This window comes from Prunus mume, linkage group LG8 (assembly GCF_029339155.1).
Source record: "Prunus mume cultivar Tortuosa linkage group LG8, ASM2933915v1, whole genome shotgun sequence".
Taxonomy (NCBI): domain Eukaryota; kingdom Viridiplantae; phylum Streptophyta; class Magnoliopsida; order Rosales; family Rosaceae; genus Prunus; species Prunus mume.
Window position 1 is genome coordinate 16781354 of NC_142705.1, and position 19104 is coordinate 16800457.

A 19104-nucleotide genomic window follows, 5' to 3' on the forward strand; every position below is an offset into this window, starting at 1 on the left:
CATTATATGTGATACAAAGTTTGAATATTAATAGGAATTCTTTCTATGTGGTACTAACTCATACATTTTATCTTTGTTTTTTTGGTTAAGCTCATATATTTTATCATATGTATCAAGTGTAATATATTGAAGTAAATTATTAAAACTAAAAAATTATGGTGTGTTTAATTTTCTTTCACTAATTACTACATATTTTCTAAAGTCACAGTATTCGTCAGGTCGCTGCATAATCACTAATCACTCAAACCCACAATGCCATACATTTTCTTCCAATTCTTTGTGATAAAATAATAGACAATTGACTAAGTAAACATCCTCTAATGTTTCAATAAAATTTTTCAAGTTTTTCTCACAATTTCCGTGATTTTTATTCAATTTTTATCGATATCGATATTTTCTTGATATTTCCATTGATATATCCATATTTTTGGACCACCGATATTTCCGAAACTCCCGATATTTTAGACCTTAATATCAGTTGTGCTAAGAATAGGTATATAACGAAATATCTCAAAAAATTACCCTAAATATTAAACAAGATATTTATAACAGAAGGGCTTTCCCAACGAAAAAAATAAATAAAGCAGAAGCGTTTCTTTTTATTTATTTAATTTTAATTTTCGGGAGCCTTTTTCGGTCATTACCCGGCCACTTCCAAAGCACACAGATACAGAGGCGGGAAAATTAGCCGAGCCAGAAAAACCCCAATGAGCTTTTGAAAACCACCATAATTGCGGTAAGCAATCGCCACCGAATTCTGCAAAACAGAGAATGGAGAGAATACACGTGACCGTGCGAGCTCGGCCGCTCTCGGCTGAAGACGCCAAGACCAGCCCTTGGCGTATCTCAGGCAACTCCATCTTCATCCCCAACCACTCCTCCAAGTTCGAATTTGGTACCAGACCCTCTCTCTCTCGCTCTCGCCTCTACTGCTCTGCAGTTTTAACTCCCATGGGTTTAATGTTTTTATTTTCCAATTTTCTTATATTTTCTTCCTTCGTTGTTTATTTTTCGGGTTTGTAGATCGAATTTTTGGGGAAGATTGTAAGAACCTCGAGGTCTACCAATCTCAGACCAAAGATATAGTCGCGGCTGCAGTTCGCGGTTTCAATGGTACATTCAATTATACCCATTTTTGACTTCATTTGAATTTTCACTTTAATTTCTGATATATATACTATACATTGTTTTGCTTATTTGTAGGAACAGTTTTTGCTTATGGGCAAACTAACAGTGGGAAAACACACACAATCCGAGGGTCGGCTACTGAGCCGGGGGTGATTCCTCTTGCAGTGCGTGAGATGTTCAACATTATTCAAGAGGTACTCGTTTAGTAAGTGCGGGTTGGACTGTCAAATGTGTAAAATGGGTTAAATCAGTGGGCAACATTGTAAAATGGGTTTAGTAACTAATCTGAAAACTCTATTACCAAATTAGTGTTGCTAGTTCTAATGTTGAAAAGGTTTAGTGAAAAGTTGTACGATTACATTTACATGCTCTAGAAATCACGTTAGCCTTTCAGTTCTCAGCTACAGAAAATTGTTAGCCTGGACTCGTAAAAACAGTTGAAATGAGTAGGTGGCCTCTTATTTACGTAGCTTAGCTATTAGCATTTGTGAACTACTGAATTTTATACTGTAAACTCAGTGTATGCACATACTCAGGTTATTTCTTGCTTTTAGGATGTTGATCGGGAGTTTCTTTTACGAATGTCTTATATGGAGATCTATAATGAGGACATAAATGATTTATTGGCTCCTGAGCATCGAAAATTGCAGATTCATGAAAGTCTAGAGGTATTGAATTTACTATAAAGTTGAATTATTATGATAGTTTGTCAATAATTATATTGCTGCAAGTTCTGTTTCCCTTTATGCGCATGCAGCGAGGGATATATGTTGCTGGATTGCGTGAAGAAATTGTTGCCTCTCCAGAGCAAGTGCTTGATCTCATGGAGTTTGGGGAATGTAATTACCTTTTTACAGTATCATACACATTCTTCTTTTTCAAAATACTATTCAAGAGTTATTTAGCTCTCGCTCTCTCTCTCTCTCTCTCACACACACACACACACACACACACTTACTCACAACACACATACACACCAACTCCCGGCACGCAAATACACATGTAGAGACCATTTATAAAAACACCATCCACTCTCAATCCCTCCCTTCACCTAAAAGCAAGGTGCTATTATTGACCTAGGCATATTGACATTATTTTGACATTATCATCCTTTGAAATTTCAGCTCATCGGCATATTGGAGAGACAAATATGAATCTGTACAGTAGTAGGTCCCACACCATTTTCCGCATGGTACAATTTTACATCCTTACCGTTGTTGGTTGCCATTTAGGTTATACATCTCATATGGCTATTATTATGCTTTAAATAGATAATTGAAAGTCGAGATAGAACCGAAGATGAAGATATTGGTAGTTCTTGTGATGCGGTCCGTGTTTCAGTTTTGGTATGTTTTTATTAAAATTAATAGATATCTTTATTTTATTTTTCCTTCCCTCCTATTTTATTATTGATGAAACATGAGTTTTTGTTGTATTTGTAATTCTCACAAAAATTCTTTTGTTTTGCTCTGAATGTTTTCTTTTGGATCTAGAATTTAGTGGACCTAGCTGGTTCAGAACGTGCTGCAAAAACTGGTGCCGAAGGTGTCCGGCTCAAAGAGGGTTCCCATATAAATAAAAGCCTTATGACATTGGGAACTGTCATTAAAAAATTGAGTGAAGGTGCTGAAAGTCAAGGGTATGTTCTGCATTTGTTGAATGTCAAGTGTATTTCTATGCACATATCATGTATTGACCTTATTCAGTACTTGATGCAGGGGACATGTGCCATATCGAGATAGCAAACTTACGCGAATTTTGCAACCTGCTTTGGGTGGAAATGCAAATACAGCTATAATATGCAACATCACGCTAGCACAAGTAAGGTTTCCGATGGTCATTTTTTAATGATAAACAGAATTATTTATTTATTTTTTGAAAAGGAGAAATTTTATTTCATAAAAAAAAGGGTACAGAAAAGTGGACAAGTAATCCACCAATAACAGAAAGAAACAGGACAACTAGTACATAGATGTACAACTATGAGAAGAACCAATCCTTATCAAGACACTGCTGCCTTCCAATCAAGCAAAATATTTGAAAGGGATGTTTTCCTAAAAATTGGAGAAACAGAAGCACATACCGCTGCCCAGTACTTTGCCTAAATAATAACCTAAATACAAGGAGCAAAGTCTTGTTGGACAAGAGGTCCATCATCTTGATAATCTCAAAAAAAAAAAAACCAAACTATAACTCTGTCATCTGAAATAAACAAACCCTACTTATATCTACCCCAAAGCCAACTTGACTTTCCCCGACAGGTCTTGATGAGGAACACAAGTGGATAGGTTTGATGGTTGAATAAAATTGTTTACACCTTGACGATTTGATGATCGAATAAACTTGTCGGAACTTTTCAGCTCTCTAAGTTTGTGTGATGCAACCTAACCACTAAGGCCTCTAGGAGTGATTCCTAGAATCCTACTGGTGTGGTGCTAGTAGTTCCTATCCTTTTCCTATAATTGCTTATCGTTCCATAAATTTCCCTTTTGTTCTTTCTCACTACAATCTTACAGCCTTTGACCAAAAAACTACAATCTTACAGCCTTAAATGATTTAATTTTAAACAAGCTTCAATCTTGTCTATTAATTATCCCTCTTGTCCTGCATCAGGTCTTCACTTCATCCCAACTATAATTTCAAAAATTATTGTACGTCTCTCCAACCAAATTACCCAAAAAACCATTTCATAATATCCATGCTTCCCTTTCACCCCAAAAAGACTTCAACCGTTGAGACTTTCTGAGGGTGGCTGAGGAATAACCCAACTAACCCCAGCAGCCTGAACCCATCACCACCCCAGCCCTAAAGCATACGGGAAATGTAAGAATAAGTGAGTTCCAGACCCACTGTTTTTTGCACAAAAGAATGTTAAATGACAGGCATTACTTGGAGGGTTCTAGGTGTCAACTTTTCGAATAGTGTGCACATGTAACAGGATGCTTATGGGATAGGTTTATGTATGTAGGCGTAGGGGCGTCCTTTCTTTGGTCGTTTGGTTGTTAGCTTACATTGGATGGGGTCCTGAATATGGCAAAGAAGTTCTTTAATTATGTTCAGACCATATGATGCACATTTTATGGGAGGAAATGTTGGATTTCATATTTCAAATTTCACTGCTTCAAACAGTAGAAACATGATTAGAAAAAGAGGATATCATCTAGTACTTTCAGTTTAGGTTCAAATTTTCTTAGAAGGTTCCTAATCAACCACAAGAATACTCAACTCGAAAAATAGTAGTATATTGTGTATTGGTCAAAAGAGAGTGTTAATGATTGACACCCAACTTTTGTAAGGTACTGTTTGCTTCTGACTCTCTTGTTTTCTGTAACTTGTGCAGTTGAATATTCTTTAACTTTTGAATTATGATATTTTATTTTGTATGTTCTCTTATGGTTTCTCAGAACCTTTGGTTTGACAGATTCATGCAGACGAGACTAAAAGCAGTCTCCAATTTGCAAGTAGAGCATTACGTGTCACAAACTGTGCTCGTGTCAATGAGGTTTTTTTTTTAAATTTTTAAATTTTAATTGTTTTTTGGGTTAAATTTAAATCTTCCCTTTGAGATTCTGTCTAGTAGGCATTTTTGGCCATAAGGTTGGTTCTTTTATGCCTACCATATGTTTTTAACTACTGCATTTGAACCTATTTCTTTTCTTCATGGCAGATTTTAACAGATGCTGCTCTTCTAAAGCGTCAAAAGAAGGAAATTGAGGTGCTTCGAGCCAAATTGCAGGTTGGTTTTATTTTTATAGCCAGTGTTGTCATTCATTTATAATTATTATCAATTTTAGATTGTGTATGTGAAGTGTAAGCTTTTTATTATTCTGTGTTTCAGGAATCTCATTCAGAACATTGGGCAGAGGAAATCCTCAATCTGCGAAATACACTACTGCAGGTTTGACAATATACACTTTATGGTTTCCTGTAACTAGAAGAAGCAAGTGTATTATGGAATATGTATACTTGCTGTGCAGACTGAGTTAGAGAGGGAGCGCATAGCTTTGGAGTTGGAGGAGGAAAAGAAAGCCCAAGCTGAAAGAGAGAAGATGGTGCAACAGCAAGCTAAGAAAATTGAAAATTTGAGCTCGATGGTTTTGTATTCAAATAGGGATGAGACTCACGATCGCTTCAAGAAGGTTTGCAAGATGATAAATTAATTTTCATTACTTCTCTTCTTTGATTTTCAAATAAATCTTTTGTTTCTTATTTTTATTGTTTTGGAATTATGAGAATAACTACTACAAAGTTCAAGCTTCCATTATCTTTAGACAGAAAATATGTGCTTGGTCTTATTGTTTCCTTTCCAATCAGATAAGATTTAGTTTATATTGATACACAAAGAGGGGGATTAGGGATAGGTAATTTGGTATAAAAAACCTAAGCATTGTTGGGTAAGTTGGTGGGGATTTCTTTTGGAAAGGGAATCTTTTTGGTATGCTGTGACCAGAAGCCAGTACGGAATCCAGGGAAATGGATGAGATGCAAGACTGGCTGTGAGCGGGTCAAGTCTTAACCACGGAAAGAAAATTTTCGCCAGGTTATGGTAGTTTCGTAGAGTGCTGTAAATTGGTGCTGACCTGCTAAAGAAGAGAAGACCAGATGTGTGTATATCTCCAAATTGGTGTGGTATGTGCAGAGGGCAACGGAAAGTGAACCATTTATTGCTTCATTGCTCAGTTGCTTTAAATTGTGGTTTAACCTGTTTAGGGAAGCTGCTATGGTTTGGGTTATTCCAGGAGAGTGCTCATATATGTTGAGTGAGGCATAAAAATTTTGGTGGTGGGAAAAAGTGAAGGTTTTACGGAGCTGTAGAGTTCTGGTTGTCCTTTAGGTCATTTGGATGAAATAGAATAGAAGCATTGAGGACTACAGAGGGCCAAAGATGGTTGAGAGTTGTAAAGTTGATCTGAATTTTGTCCATCTCTATGGGATTCTTCTTGTAATGTTCCTAGGGTCTTTCTGCTGTTTTATGAGATTGGAAGACAGATACTAGTTACATTTTTGATGTATTGAGGCTTGATAGGACCTTGTTTTTGTTTGTTCTGGTTGTACAATTGTTGTGGACTCCTTGTCCACTGTGTGTATTGTTTGAGTTGTGTGTTAAAAAAAGTCTCATTAAAAAAAGTTGTAAGAGATTTGATATATATGTGGAGGGTTTAAAATGGCTGACCAATATGACCAGGTGCACACTTCATGCATAACTAAAAATGTACTGAATGGTTGACTTGGCACATTAGTCCTGAAAATATAAAAGAAGAAATAGAGCACAAAAAGGAGGTTGTGTATCCGTTATGTTATCTTCTATTATCTTACTTCTTTAGGCTGGGATATTAGTTGATTAGGTCCATGTTGAAGAAGAGAAAATGCTCTGCAAACGAAGTTATATTGGTTCTGTACCAGTGACAATTTCATACTACTTGTGATTTAGTGGAACTCGAGTCATGTTTGTGTCACGTAATACAGGTGATCTGCTATATAAATAGCTAACCTAGGAGATTTTCGATAGATTTCGTTGTGTTTTAGTGTAACTCAAGTTATGTAACTCCTCTTTGAAAAATTTGTTTTAGGCCCTTTTTCCCAACAAATGTTTATTTCCATATTGAGAGTGACAGTTTCCTGACCATCTACACCTATAACTTGTGTTTATGGTTTACTTGCTAATCCTCTCACCTGTATAATCCTACTAGCTTTTCCCTCCCTGTTTTTTTATGTCTGTCTGTCTTGTTCTCTCTCCCTCTGTTTTTATTACCTATATAATCCCTACTAGCTCTTCCCTCCTTGTTTTTTGTCTGTCTGTCTCTCATTCTCTCTCCCTCTGGTTCTCGTTAAGTTTTCCTGTTTGTTGCTGCAGGAGAAGAGGCGTGATACTTGGTGTCCAGGTAATCTTACAAGGGAGACTCAGGGAGAGGTAATACTTTATTCCTGCGAAGTGTATATGATTACTTCATTTCATCTTTCATTTAATTGTAAGTTCCAATTTTTAATCTATACAAAACAGATTTATTCTTGTACATATGTTTCTATATTGCATGCATACTGTGTTTCTATTTTATTTCAAATGCAAAATAAAAAAAATTGTATGGTGTTGTTGAGTACTTAATACAAATGTAATTTTTTTTGAGACAATTTCACTTCGATTGAAATGAGTACAAAGCTTAATGAACAAGAATTCACCAGAAGATACAATCATGGAAACCTCAATCTTCTCAAACTGTACAACTACACAATTCTTCTTTTGTTTATTATTAGGAAGCAAAGTTTCATTAAAGGAAAACGAAATTCTACAGAAATGTGGACAAGATGGCCACTGGACATAGGTGTGATACCTCATTGAAATAAAATTGTATCGCATTACTTGAGTACAAAGGTGTTTGAATAAAAATCCAAGACACAAAGTCAGAAATACAAATTAGCCTCATCTTTATTAACTGATCTAATCAATAAACAATTAAGCTAATCAAGGAAGTGAACTCTTCAATCAGAATCAATTTGATGCAGCAAACAGCTTATATTCCAATACCAAGCATTCTCATGCAGCCCATATTTGCTTTTAGTGATAGCATACCACAGGCTTTCTCTCTCCCCGTGAATCTCCACAACCATTTTCCCAGTAGTGCCTCTTTTCCCTTCACCAAATTGGCCCAACCGCCAACCCCCTTTTGATGCAGGACGCGTAGGACCTAAGTTTATTAGTTTTCTGAATGTATTTGTTAGTTTCCTAGATTCTCTAGTTTTCCAAATTCTAGTAGGATTTCTACTTTTCCAGATTTCCAGATTTCTAGTTTTAAGTTTCCTATTTTATTTGGGTTAGAATTTCTGTTTAAGCAAGGGATTTTTATCCTGTTATGTCTAGGTTTTAGTTTGCTATAAATACCCCCATGTAGTTCTTTAAAATTTAGATTTGAATGTTGAGTAAACCTTTTCCTAGAACTCTCTGATTTCGTCCCTTTGATCTATATTTTCTTCTCCTCGACCTCCGATATTCTTCTTTGTTCTACTGTTTCTGCCCTTTGTCTTGTCTTTTCGACCTATATTTCTTCTCCTCGATCTCTTATATTCTTCTCTGGTCGATTGTTAAGTGATTAATTTAATACCTACGGGCTGTACTACATCAACTTTCTCCTTCACTTGAGATACCACATCCCATTTGACCAAATAATCTCTTTTCCCCTCCAGCATCCCTTCCCATGGAAATTCTCTCATCAGTTTCTCTATCTTTTTATCCACACCGCATTGCATATGATGGATGTGGCCCTAAACTAAAGCTGGAAATAAGGAAAATGGCATCTGCAGCCAATCTTCAGCAATTGGAATGTTACATTTTGTTGAGCCTTTCATATGGCTTCATGCTTTTCTTTCATCTGGCTGGATTATAATGTGCAAACGTATTAAGTATATCTATGTGACTGTTATATTGCCTAGTTCTAGATAACAAGACAGGAGACAGGCTGCTGGAAATACTTATTAAGTACTTTTGTTATCTTTTTTGATATGGTCTCTAAACTTTTTCTGACCATGTCATATCAGATATGTTACAAGTTTCAGCTATTTTTACTTTGCTGCATTTTAGGTGGTATCCACCATCCAATCAAAGGCATCCGCGGGAAAAACTGTGAGGCCTATGCGTGATGTTGGACCACTTCTTCCTTTTCAAGAACTGGTGCATGAGACTGAAGTTGCCGAGAATGAGTCTTGCAAAGAAGATGAAGAATGTAAAAACATCACATTGGATGACTCTGTTCTTCCCGATCCATGTGCTTTATTACATGTTACTAACAGGAGAAAAGTGCCACCCAGGAAGAAAAGCTTACCCCTGGTTTGTACTTTTTTTCATTACATTTTCTGTTCTGAACTTTTGGCAATCCCATTTTTAATCTCCATAATCTTGCAGGACAATGATTTAGTAGATTTGCAAGCAGAATATGAAGATTTGCTTATAAAATTTGAAACTCAGGTTCGTATATTTTATTGTTTCTGTTCCTCAATATATCAGCAAACCTTTTTGCACTCTATACTAATCATTACCTCGTACAGAGAACTTTGAGTGTGATACAAATTGAATGCTTGACACGAAAGCTTGCTGAGGCTGATATGTTTTCTGGGGCAATGTATAATGACTACTTCACATCTTATCTCGATAAAGGTACCATTAATGGGGACAATAACATTAGTTTAAGAGAGTCGGAGGCTATTCTTGTGATTAAGCGACTTCAAGAACAGGTCGTCCTCTTACTCTTTTGTTTAATTTTTTCATATGAACCTGTTTTCTGATATTCTTTCTTGTTTTATTTATTTATTTATTATCTTTGCAAATTTTAAAATTCAGTATGTAGTTATTGCTATTTTTATTGCTTTGCTTATTCATTTTGACATTTTTGTCATTTATTGTTTGTCCTCGACTTGCAGATTAAGATGCTAGAAATGGAGAAGTCTTCAAGCCAGCAGAATCTGGATAGTGTAGTTGACCTGGCAACAGAGCAGAACATATGTGCCAGGGAGAAGTTTGGCAAGGTAATCGTGGTTTGTGTTAGTCGGTTGTGATATATAAGCATGTGAATAGATTTAATCTACCTGGAGCTTCATCACTTATTCAAGACTTTTTAGGGTGTTAGTAGGTTTAAACATTTATGCCAATAATTGCACTGAACAATCAAGTTGCAGTGTTTTTTTTTTTTTTTTGAATGCTAATCTGCTGCAATCTTTTAAGATTCTAGCTTATTATGGCCATCCACCTTAATAAGAAACGCAGGAAAAGAAAATGGCTAACAATACTTTTTTTTATTCCATACAAGCAGGCTTCATTTTTAACAGAAAATTTTGCGTTCTCTCTCTCTCTCTCTCTATATATATATATATGTGTGTGTGTGTGTGTTTAGATTTTTGCAGTTAACCGAATTAGACACACACAGAGGGTGTGTGTAGGTGTTTGTCCATTATATACATGTGTCACTCACATGTGTGCATGATCAGGACCCCCACTGTTCAACATGCTTCCATATATATATATATTTGACTATTCAACATACCTCTGTATATATGTATGTATGAATTTTGACTATGAATACCGTTTCAGGATACATTTTTAATGTCTCAACAGGAAAATGATTTGTTTTAGGTTTTTTATTTAAGGTGTAAGTCTCTCGTATGTTCTCCTCCTGTCACAGAACCCAAGTTTCTATATAGCCTTGAAATAAACCTTTCTATTAGCATATAAAGTCAAAGTGTTGTATTTGTTTAAAGTTTCCATCTATGTATGTACAAGCCTGCCCACTTGCTGCTCTCTGTTTTCTCTTTTAGAAAGATCCAGAGAACCGTCATTTCTTTCACTTCCATTGTTTTATCTTTTATGAAGATGGTACTACTGTCTCTTATTGTTTGATGTCCTTAGCTCTATGAAGAGCTTCTAATTGCACGTGAGGAGGCTAGGGTCACTCGTGAGCATCCTTGGAATGAATCTGTAGCAAAAGTGGATGTATGATCTCCTTCCTTTGTGTTAATTTCTGCGGCGAGTCATTATTTATCTATTGTTCACATATTTTATGGTGTTTGTAAATATAGGGTTTGGTTGAGTATACATGTTCTCTTTCGAAGTCTGTGCAGCTAACTTTTAATATCTTTGTATAGGACAAAAGTTCTGACTTGGTGATCAAGCTTGCAAAGGAAGTCCGAGAAATAATGTTGGAAGTTCAAAGCTCAGAAATAGCAATAGAAAGTGTATCTTCACTTCTGGAAGAGGGCTCTAAGAGTTTCTCTGTGCTATTTGATACGTTCCTAGTGAGTACTTTCGAAACATCAGCTCCTAATGGCTTTTCTTACTTACAGTTAGTATTCTAAAGATATTGCTTGCTGATGTCATAAGTTATCTCTGAGGTTCATTTAATTTATTTTCTGAAGCCTGTGCGGGTCTTTATTCTATAAATGCTTGTATTCTCTCTCACCATCTAGTGGCTTGACTTCTTTGTAATGTAGGATTTCAAGACTTCAATGTGCCAGTTCTCTTTACAACAAAAGAATATTATCAGTAACCACGAGAAGTTAAACTCGTACCTGATGGAAAAAGTTTCTGAACTTGAGAATGAAAAGGTTCGGTTGTAACTATACTTATTTGAAAGACCCTGAAATCTATTTACTTCTTGACCACATTGACATTTTTTGGTGCTGTATTATTATCTGGTATGCAGTGCCTTCTGCACAATCAAACAGTTGATCTTCAGAACCAGATAGAGGAACTGAAACTAGACGCTCAAAATTCCGAAAAGTCCTTGAGGGTAAGCTTGTATGTTAGTATTAATATGCTTATCACTGTTAGTAACCAGTAAAATCCTTTCATTGATAGTAGTTTCTTTCAGGAACTTCAGGAACAACAGGATTTGGAAAAGGGAGAATATCTTTCTTATATGCAAGTTCTTGAAAAGGAAATATCAGGTTTATCATCTTGTTCTTTGGCTAAGGAAAAGGAAAGTTTGAGAAAAGATGTTGAGAAAACAAGAATGAAGTTGAAAGAGACTGAGTTTAAGCTTAAGAATGCCATACAAGAGAAGACCAAACTGGAGGTTTGAGCTTTATGCTCTTTTTTTCTTCAGTCATTGATATCATCCAAACACAACCTTTCGCTTTCACAAACATATTCGCTCATTTGCAGGGTGAAAAAGCTTCTGCCGAACGAGAAATAAAACGATTGCATGGTCAGAACTCTCTTCTTGAACGTGACATGAACAAGCGTGACTCACTTGCTGGTAGAAGGCGTGATTCAGTTATGTCTGATTCTAAAAGAACAAAAAACCTTGCTTTTGAACAGACATTGCAGGTGGTGACAATGTTTTATAAGCTTTTTTCCATTACTATCCTGCATAAAATTTGTTATCCTGCATGCAAGTTATTTTAGCTGTAAATGTCCATATGCTGATGTGAAGAGATACTTATACTGAAAGAAACTAATTTTCTTGCTGAAGAGAGAATGACTTGATAGTTAATATTTTGTTAAGATATTAAAGTAAAATTAGAATTTTACTTGTTATGTTTATGGTCCTAGTTGTTATTCTACTTTGCTTAAGCTTTTTGAGCCTCATTTAGTATTCAATGATGGCAACTATTATTTTGTTTTTCTTGTTTTTCAGGAAGAATACAAAAAGATGGAAGTTTATGCTTTTGAAATGGAAACGAAGATGACTTCTCTAGAAGAAGAGTTAGCAGCTGTATACAGGGAAAAAGAAGATGCTGTGTCGATTAGCAAAGGTTTAGCATCTGAACTAGAAAACCTGTCTGAAAAATTGAGTACATCAAACTTGGAACTTGAAGCATTGCAGGAAGAGCTTTTGGCCCTGGTAAGCTAGTCCACATTTCTCTCTTTCACACTATCCTAAGTCTTTTTCTACTTTCATTTATAAAAATAAATTGCTAGTTTGCTTTTTTGTGCGAATGTTTTAATTTTTCATTGTCATTTATCTGTATATTCAGAAACAGAGGCTGGAAGAATCTGAATTTGAGCAGCAAAAGATGGAAGGCTCCATTAAAACGTTCACTGAAGAAAAGGAAGACTTGGCGATGGTAGACTAGTTTTGGGTCTTTTCCTGAATTATAAATTAAAAACATCAATCTTTAGTTGAATTTTTAACCTGTGTGTGTTTCTTGGTGCAAAGTTGCTCATTTGATTGTATCTTTGGCTGGCAGCAACTTACAGATTCCCTTTTGGAGATGGAGGAGGAAAGAGCAATATGGTCAGCTAAGGAGAAGGCTTCCATTGAAGCCATAGAAGAGAAATCAAAGATATATAACATGGAGATTACATCATTATCACGGGAAATGTCAGAGGTGAGGTTTGTGTACATCGTGAAGAGTTTGCTTGCCATTCTTCAAATTGTTATCTGCCAAAAATTTCAATTCGAAAGGAAATTGAGGGGATGCACATCCTTCTTTCTTTGAGTGAATTTGGCGATTAGGGATTGACCTTATTGTATCACCCTCAGTTTGATTATCTCCTGCTGAAACTTCGAAGGCTGAATCTTTGGTTGTGGTATCACAAAAGATATCTCTTCATCCACATTGCTTGTCTGAAAATATGAATTTCATTTCCCCTGTTTGACTAATAGGAAAGATCTGTTATCACCATTTTGTCTAGATAGTGTAGTTGGTCTTTACCTGTTTCGGATGCATTTACTTGTGATATAGAATGTTTAAAAACAACAATATTTGTTACTTGATTATTCATAGCGGTATCTGCTTAATCTGATTATGATTATGTCAAAATGTAAGGTGAGAAATGAATTGGAGTCTTGTAGAAAAGAATGCAAGGTCCTTAGGGAAAGATTAACTTCTTGTGAGGAAACGGCGGGACAGAAGACGTGCAGGTTTGCGTCAGTTTCCTTTCCCCTTTGTTTCTCTGTAAACTGATATCTTCTTTTACATTATTTGGTCTTATATACCATTAGCGGCAATGCATGTTTAATTTTTACTTTGGAATAATTCTGGCCATATTGTCATTTGCTGAATTAAGCAATTATATGGACCTCTAATTTAATTCCCAAAAATCTAGCTTTTGGTATTCAACGGTCGTCTGATAGGTATATTGTGATCTTTCATGTTTTCACCTTTCAAGGTTTGTTAGTCCTTTTAGGGGGTTAGGCTTGGGATAAATTTTCCATAATTCTTTACTGTCGGAAAATGTTAAAAGAATATCCAAAGATGGGATAGATTTGTAGTACGTTTTTGGGATAATGTCACAAATTGTTATCTAATTATAAAAATTACTTTCTGCTCCTTGCTGCTGGATTTATTAGGTTGTCATTTTATTGAATCTTCTTTGCTGCTAGATTTATTAGAATATCTTGAATATTAATATCAAAGTCATGAATTTCTGGAAGACCAAAACATTGTTATTTTATTATACTTCTTCTGTTGTAGCATGGAGAAGTCTTTTGAGATTGATCAAGTGAATAATGACAAAAATATAACTGGCGCTCTGAGCAAACGGTCTGAAGAAGTGAGTTATTTGCTTTAGCTCAGAATATTGTATGGTTATTACACAAAATGCAATGATTGGTATGCATGGCTTTTTAACTTTTACTTTATAAACCATTTAGATGTTGAGCTCAAATTCAGAGATGTGCGGAATTCATCAATGCGAGGAAGTGAATATGCTTCGGAAGGAGCTCAGCTTTCTAAGTAAAGAAAGAGAAGGTTTGTTGACTCGAATAAGAGAGTTGTCAGAACTTTCAAATGACTACCAGGTATGATCTCCATTCTGTTCTCTATGCACCAGGATATAATGGTCAGGGAGAGAAGTTAGCATTGAGGAAGGAACTAACATTATTTTTTCAGAACTTTTTCAGAATTTTTTTCCATTTGTTTGATTGATTCCATGTTGTCTACAGAGTCTGAACAAGCAGCTCTGTGTTATGTCAAAGGAAAAGGATAAATTAGTGACTCAGATCGAAGAGCAGCAGAAACATGCAATTGAAGAAGAAAGTCTCAATAAACGTTACAATGACTTGGTAGGTCACTGAAAAGTCCTTGTTTTCTCATTGGCACCTAAATTGTTTGAGTCGTTTCAAATATTGATGAATTTACTAACAGTTAATGGAGGCAAAGTTTCAAGTGGAGGAACTGACAAGGAGAATTTCAAGCATGGAGCTTAAGATTCACAAAGTAAGTGCTTGTATACTTTCATTTGTTATGCAACGTCGTTTTCATCTTTCTGGGCATGACCAATAGATGCGCAGCTGCAGCTTCAACAATTGGGTTTGATAGGTTTTTGTTAAATAGCAGTTTGGATAATAAGATCCACGCTCTCCAAACGGTGTCAAAATTTCTGCCACAAAAGATAAAAAAGGAAGTAAAAAACTTTTCATCTGGAGTTGTCAGAATTCACAAATTTAGAAGTGTCCCAAGTAGTTGTTTCCTTTCAGAAAAGAATGAAAAAAAAAAAAAAAGACTGTCCCAAGTAATATTATCTTTCTTTTGTTTAGTCTTTAATTTGGCCTGGTATACTTCAAAACAGGATCAAGTTGAAAACGGCATAGAGAAGGCAAAGCTTCGAATGAGGCTTCGAGGGGCACAAGCAAGGTTAGATGCCTTTCGAAGTAGATATAAAGAAACACGGGACGAGTCCGATCACATGAACAGGAAGTTTGAGGAGGCTTCAAAAAACCTAAAGGAGCAGTTAGCGACAAAAGGAGTCGAGGTCCTCAGCCTCAAGAAGGAGCTTGCTGCAAAGGGGTTATGAACAAAAATTCATCAAGAAGTTGTAAAGCATGATTATTTGTGTCTTGTGTACTATTTAATGAAAATATATAAGTTAGTAGGAATGAGTGTCTTGTGCACAGCTATGAACCCTTGACCTTAATTTCTTATTTTGTTATTCACTGCAGTGTTCAGCCAACGATTTTTTACTTTTGTTTGTGATTCTTTTTGAATAATGTAGGCCAGGTAGTATAGTTACTGATAATCTCTTAATAATCCAGATGGACAAAATGCCCAATTGCATTTTTAATTCTTGTGGTTGAGAACAAATCCCATAAATATGTCGACTGGACAAATGGAAAAATATGATGTGGCAACACGTGATGAACACTGCAAGGGTGAATATGCATTGATTTTCCTTTTAATGAAAGAACACGTATTGCTAGTTGGGGTGGGCTTCTCATCTAAATTATCCACGTATCGATCGTATCGTACCGACGAGTTGGTTTTGTTTGGTTAAATAATTAATAATTAATTTTAATTATTTCAATCCGATTTGTACATAAATGTTTGATTTGGTTAATGGGTAATAATATCCCTAATTCAATGAAACCCGATCCGATATTTATAATTATTTTATTTTTTAAATACTAATATACACATGTCAACTTACTAGTGGCCTATTCACTTGTAAAACTAGTGAAATGTGTTAATGCAACAGGAATTTGTGACAGGTTATTTGAATTTTGAAAACAATGAGGGCATGTTTACGTATCACTAATGGGTATGGGAGGAAAGGGAATGATTTCCATTCTTGACTTATCATGCGTTCACTTGCAATCAGGAATGAAAAAATAAGTGGGCCCTACCTCAAAATCCGTAATCACATCCCCTCAAAACTAGGTTTCAGATTAACTAGTTGGGGGGGCGGGGTAGTAGATATGATTCCCATTCTTGTTTTCCCTTATTAACTTCCAAAAATACCTTTACCACTTTACCACAATTTCAAAACACCCTGCACCCTTAAAAAGAAAAAGAAAAAACTCACGTCAAGAAGTTCAAAGATACCCCCCAACTTCTTTTTCAATGCATATATATATATATATATATATATATATATAGCCAAAGAGCACGATTTGCTGAGGGTCTTCTTTACCATGATTGATGAAGAAAAAAAAGATATTTAATCTTATGGAGCATGTCTTACTGTGATTGTGATTGATGAGTAATGGGTGAATGACTTTTGTGGAGATTATATCTCTTTTTTTTGGTACTATGAAGATTATGTAGGTTATTATTATTTGATTGTTTACTATTTACATAAGTGAAAAATACATATATTTATTGGAGTTTATTTTTTTGTTTGAAATTGACTCTGGACAAAGGTGTTATTAACATTATCATTGAATTGGGTTGTTGCTATTTATCTTGTTGAACATATTAATTCCTCATGTTTACACCGCCTTACTGGTTTAGTCTCCTTGGCCAATTTAAAAATTATATATGTGTCGTGGTGAAAATGTGCAGGGCATTTTAGTAATCAAATTAATTTGGATTCTGATTCATGAAAATGAATAAACAATAACAATGAGAATCAACCCCATTCCTTTGTTAATTTCATATGTTTAGTAAATAGCTTAATGAGAATGATTCTTCCCATACCGATTTAGTACTTCCCCGATTCCTAAATTCTCTGATTCCTTACTTTCTCCATTATTGATATGTAAACATGCCCTAAATAAATACAAAGCTGTGATTGACATGAAGTCAATTGCACATTTGCTTTGTCATCATTGCCAGGTTTTGAAGCACATGAATCTTCTATAATAGACAATGTATATTCTTCAAATTTTTCGAGGTAAACAAAGAAGAAAGCCAGATGCATGATTACATTATAGAAAATGCACGGTTACCTTATAAACACATAAATATGCATGATTTTGTGCCCACATTTGTGTTCTGTTGTATACGAAAGTTACTTTTGGATTCATATAAAGACATCACATATGATCCCAGGTAGCTCGCTCGCATTAATAAATTACAGCTTTGTATACTTTTATTTATTTTATTTTAATTTTATTTCATAAAGATATATGGTCAATTACACCAATCTCATCAACATCTCTCACAACAGAACATACCATGTCCTTGATATGGTAATAGATTTTTAGACAATATATAGTGTATGTATGTATTTTTCATAATATATAGTGTACATATATGGTAATCAGATATGGGTTGAGGATTACTAGGCCTCTTTTCTTAATATTATGTATTTTTCATGTTTGTTTGTAACTTTAAAACCAAGTTATTTGATTTGTACTTGAATGAATTAGACTATTGGATTTTTATATTTTACAAGGATAATTTGGTGTATTTGTTTAAGAACTTATGTTATGTGAAATTATTATAAATTGTATTTTCATTAGTATGTTTTTATTATTGTACTATCAGCCTACTGAATCAATCCGAACCGAATGTTAGGTTAACCAATTCGAAGTCTACTGAAGTCTTTGGTTTGATTAACGGAAGAGAAAATGATCAACCAGTTTGGTTAATGAAAGAGCCCTCTACCTTTCTGAATCGACCCTCGCTCAAGCACGGGCTTGTAGTCTGCTCACCTTCTTGCGCTTGAGTTCGATTCCCTTCCTCGTATATTAGAATAGTTTAAAATATCATTTTGTACAGAAAAAAAAAAACTAAAACATGAGTAATTACAGCGGTGTATTGGAGTCCGATCATATGATATAACTTGTTTACGTGTTATAATATAAGGGAAGTGATTTTCCCACTCCCATTTTCTCCGCTTACACTCCTTTTTGCTTTTTAATACTTTCTAATCAATCTTATTATTATTATTTTTTTCTTTTTCCTACTCTACCCTCCTATATTAAGATTTTGATAACTAAAATGAAGAAAAGTTAAATAAAACAAAAAACAAAAAAAACCCAAGCCCACCCATTAATCCCAACACTATTCCCATCCCAAGCAATCACCACCCCCGCCCCAAAACCCAGCTGCACTGGCCAACCTCCCCCATCCATCTAACCCCTCTCTCTCCTTCCAAAACTTATCAAGACACCCCACCCCCTCATCCTTCGGCAAACCCAGCAGCAATACCACCGTCACCTTCACATCACCTGATACGACGCCGCAATATCATATCCAGCTCAAAACCCAGCATGTCACTCTAAACCCCGACCTCATCAGATCTGGCCTTCAACACCGACGAGCTATTGGAGTCCGATCATATGGTATAACTTGTTTACGTGTTATAATATAAAAGATGAAAAATATAATACGGTCATATGAGTAGGTGAATATGTATTGAAATTAATACCATATGATATGAGTTGGAAAATGGTAAGAATATAAAAATAAACAAATGATAAAAGATGTTGGAAGAAACACATGGGGAGGAGCCGCACCAAAGCTTTTCAAGAAAGGAGTGAGAAAGCAAGTGGAGAGAACTGATGGGCAGGAGAGGTGTGACCTACTCCACACGCTTTTGTTCCTCACTCAACAATTAATGGCTAGCTTCTTGTGCAATTGCGTTGCTGTCTTCTTGGTCATCTGATTTCTAAATGTCCTTTTTGTCTGACTGAGCAGCGCATAAACTGTCCAAACCTTCAGACCCAAAAAAAAAAAAAAAAAAACATAGGGTCCAAATTAGCATACACGTGAGACCCTCCCCTTTGGAACCATGTTTTTGTCATGGATTTGGGCTCCAAGATTTTGGGTTCATTGATTTAAGAGCCGAAAAAGACGCTGTCGTTTTTTGGGACGCGACACGCC

General features: G+C 35.4%; 1 protein-coding gene across 3 annotated transcripts; it reads left to right on the top strand.

Moving 5' to 3' along the window:
* Window positions 1-638: 638 nt before the first annotated feature.
* LOC103342959 (P-loop containing nucleoside triphosphate hydrolases superfamily protein) lies at window positions 639-15491 on the top strand. Of its 3 annotated transcripts, none has more exons than XM_089042545.1 (33): window positions 639-895; window positions 1024-1113; window positions 1204-1322; window positions 1683-1796; window positions 1886-1967; window positions 2253-2320; window positions 2400-2474; window positions 2622-2767; window positions 2847-2949; window positions 4550-4630; window positions 4796-4864; window positions 4967-5026; window positions 5106-5267; window positions 6983-7039; window positions 8702-8947; window positions 9023-9085; window positions 9166-9351; window positions 9538-9642; window positions 10520-10603; window positions 10756-10905; window positions 11101-11214; window positions 11313-11399; window positions 11481-11684; window positions 11774-11938; window positions 12249-12455; window positions 12589-12678; window positions 12802-12894; window positions 13381-13478; window positions 14032-14110; window positions 14211-14357; window positions 14502-14621; window positions 14704-14775; window positions 15128-15491. In XM_089042545.1, the coding sequence occupies exons 1-33, from the start codon at window positions 772-774 to the stop codon at window positions 15350-15352; spliced, it is 3885 nt and encodes a 1294-aa protein (XP_088898671.1). In that variant the 5' UTR covers window positions 639-771; the 3' UTR covers window positions 15353-15491. The 3 variants fall into 3 exon arrangements, with proteins under 3 accessions (XP_088898671.1, XP_088898670.1, XP_088898672.1); XM_089042544.1 differs by having other exon boundaries at window positions 640-895; window positions 12802-12942; window positions 13384-13478; XM_089042546.1 differs by lacking the exons at window positions 639-895; window positions 1024-1113; window positions 1204-1322; ... (1 more) ...; window positions 1886-1967; window positions 2253-2320 and having other exon boundaries at window positions 2422-2474; window positions 2629-2767; window positions 12802-12942; window positions 13384-13478.
* The last annotated feature ends 3613 nt before the right edge of the window (window positions 15492-19104 follow it).

Excerpts from the sequence above, each read along its gene's own strand:
- LOC103342959 (XM_089042544.1), top strand. The coding sequence starts at position 772 with ATGGAGAGAATACACGTGACCGTGCGAGCTCGGCCGCTCTCGGCTGAA. Across the intron at positions 1,797-1,885 it reads AGATTCATGAAAGTCTAGAG|CGAGGGATATATGTTGCTGG; the intron begins GTATTGAATTTA and ends ATGCGCATGCAG. Across the intron at positions 8,948-9,022 it reads GGAAGAAAAGCTTACCCCTG|GACAATGATTTAGTAGATTT; the intron begins GTTTGTACTTTT and ends ATAATCTTGCAG.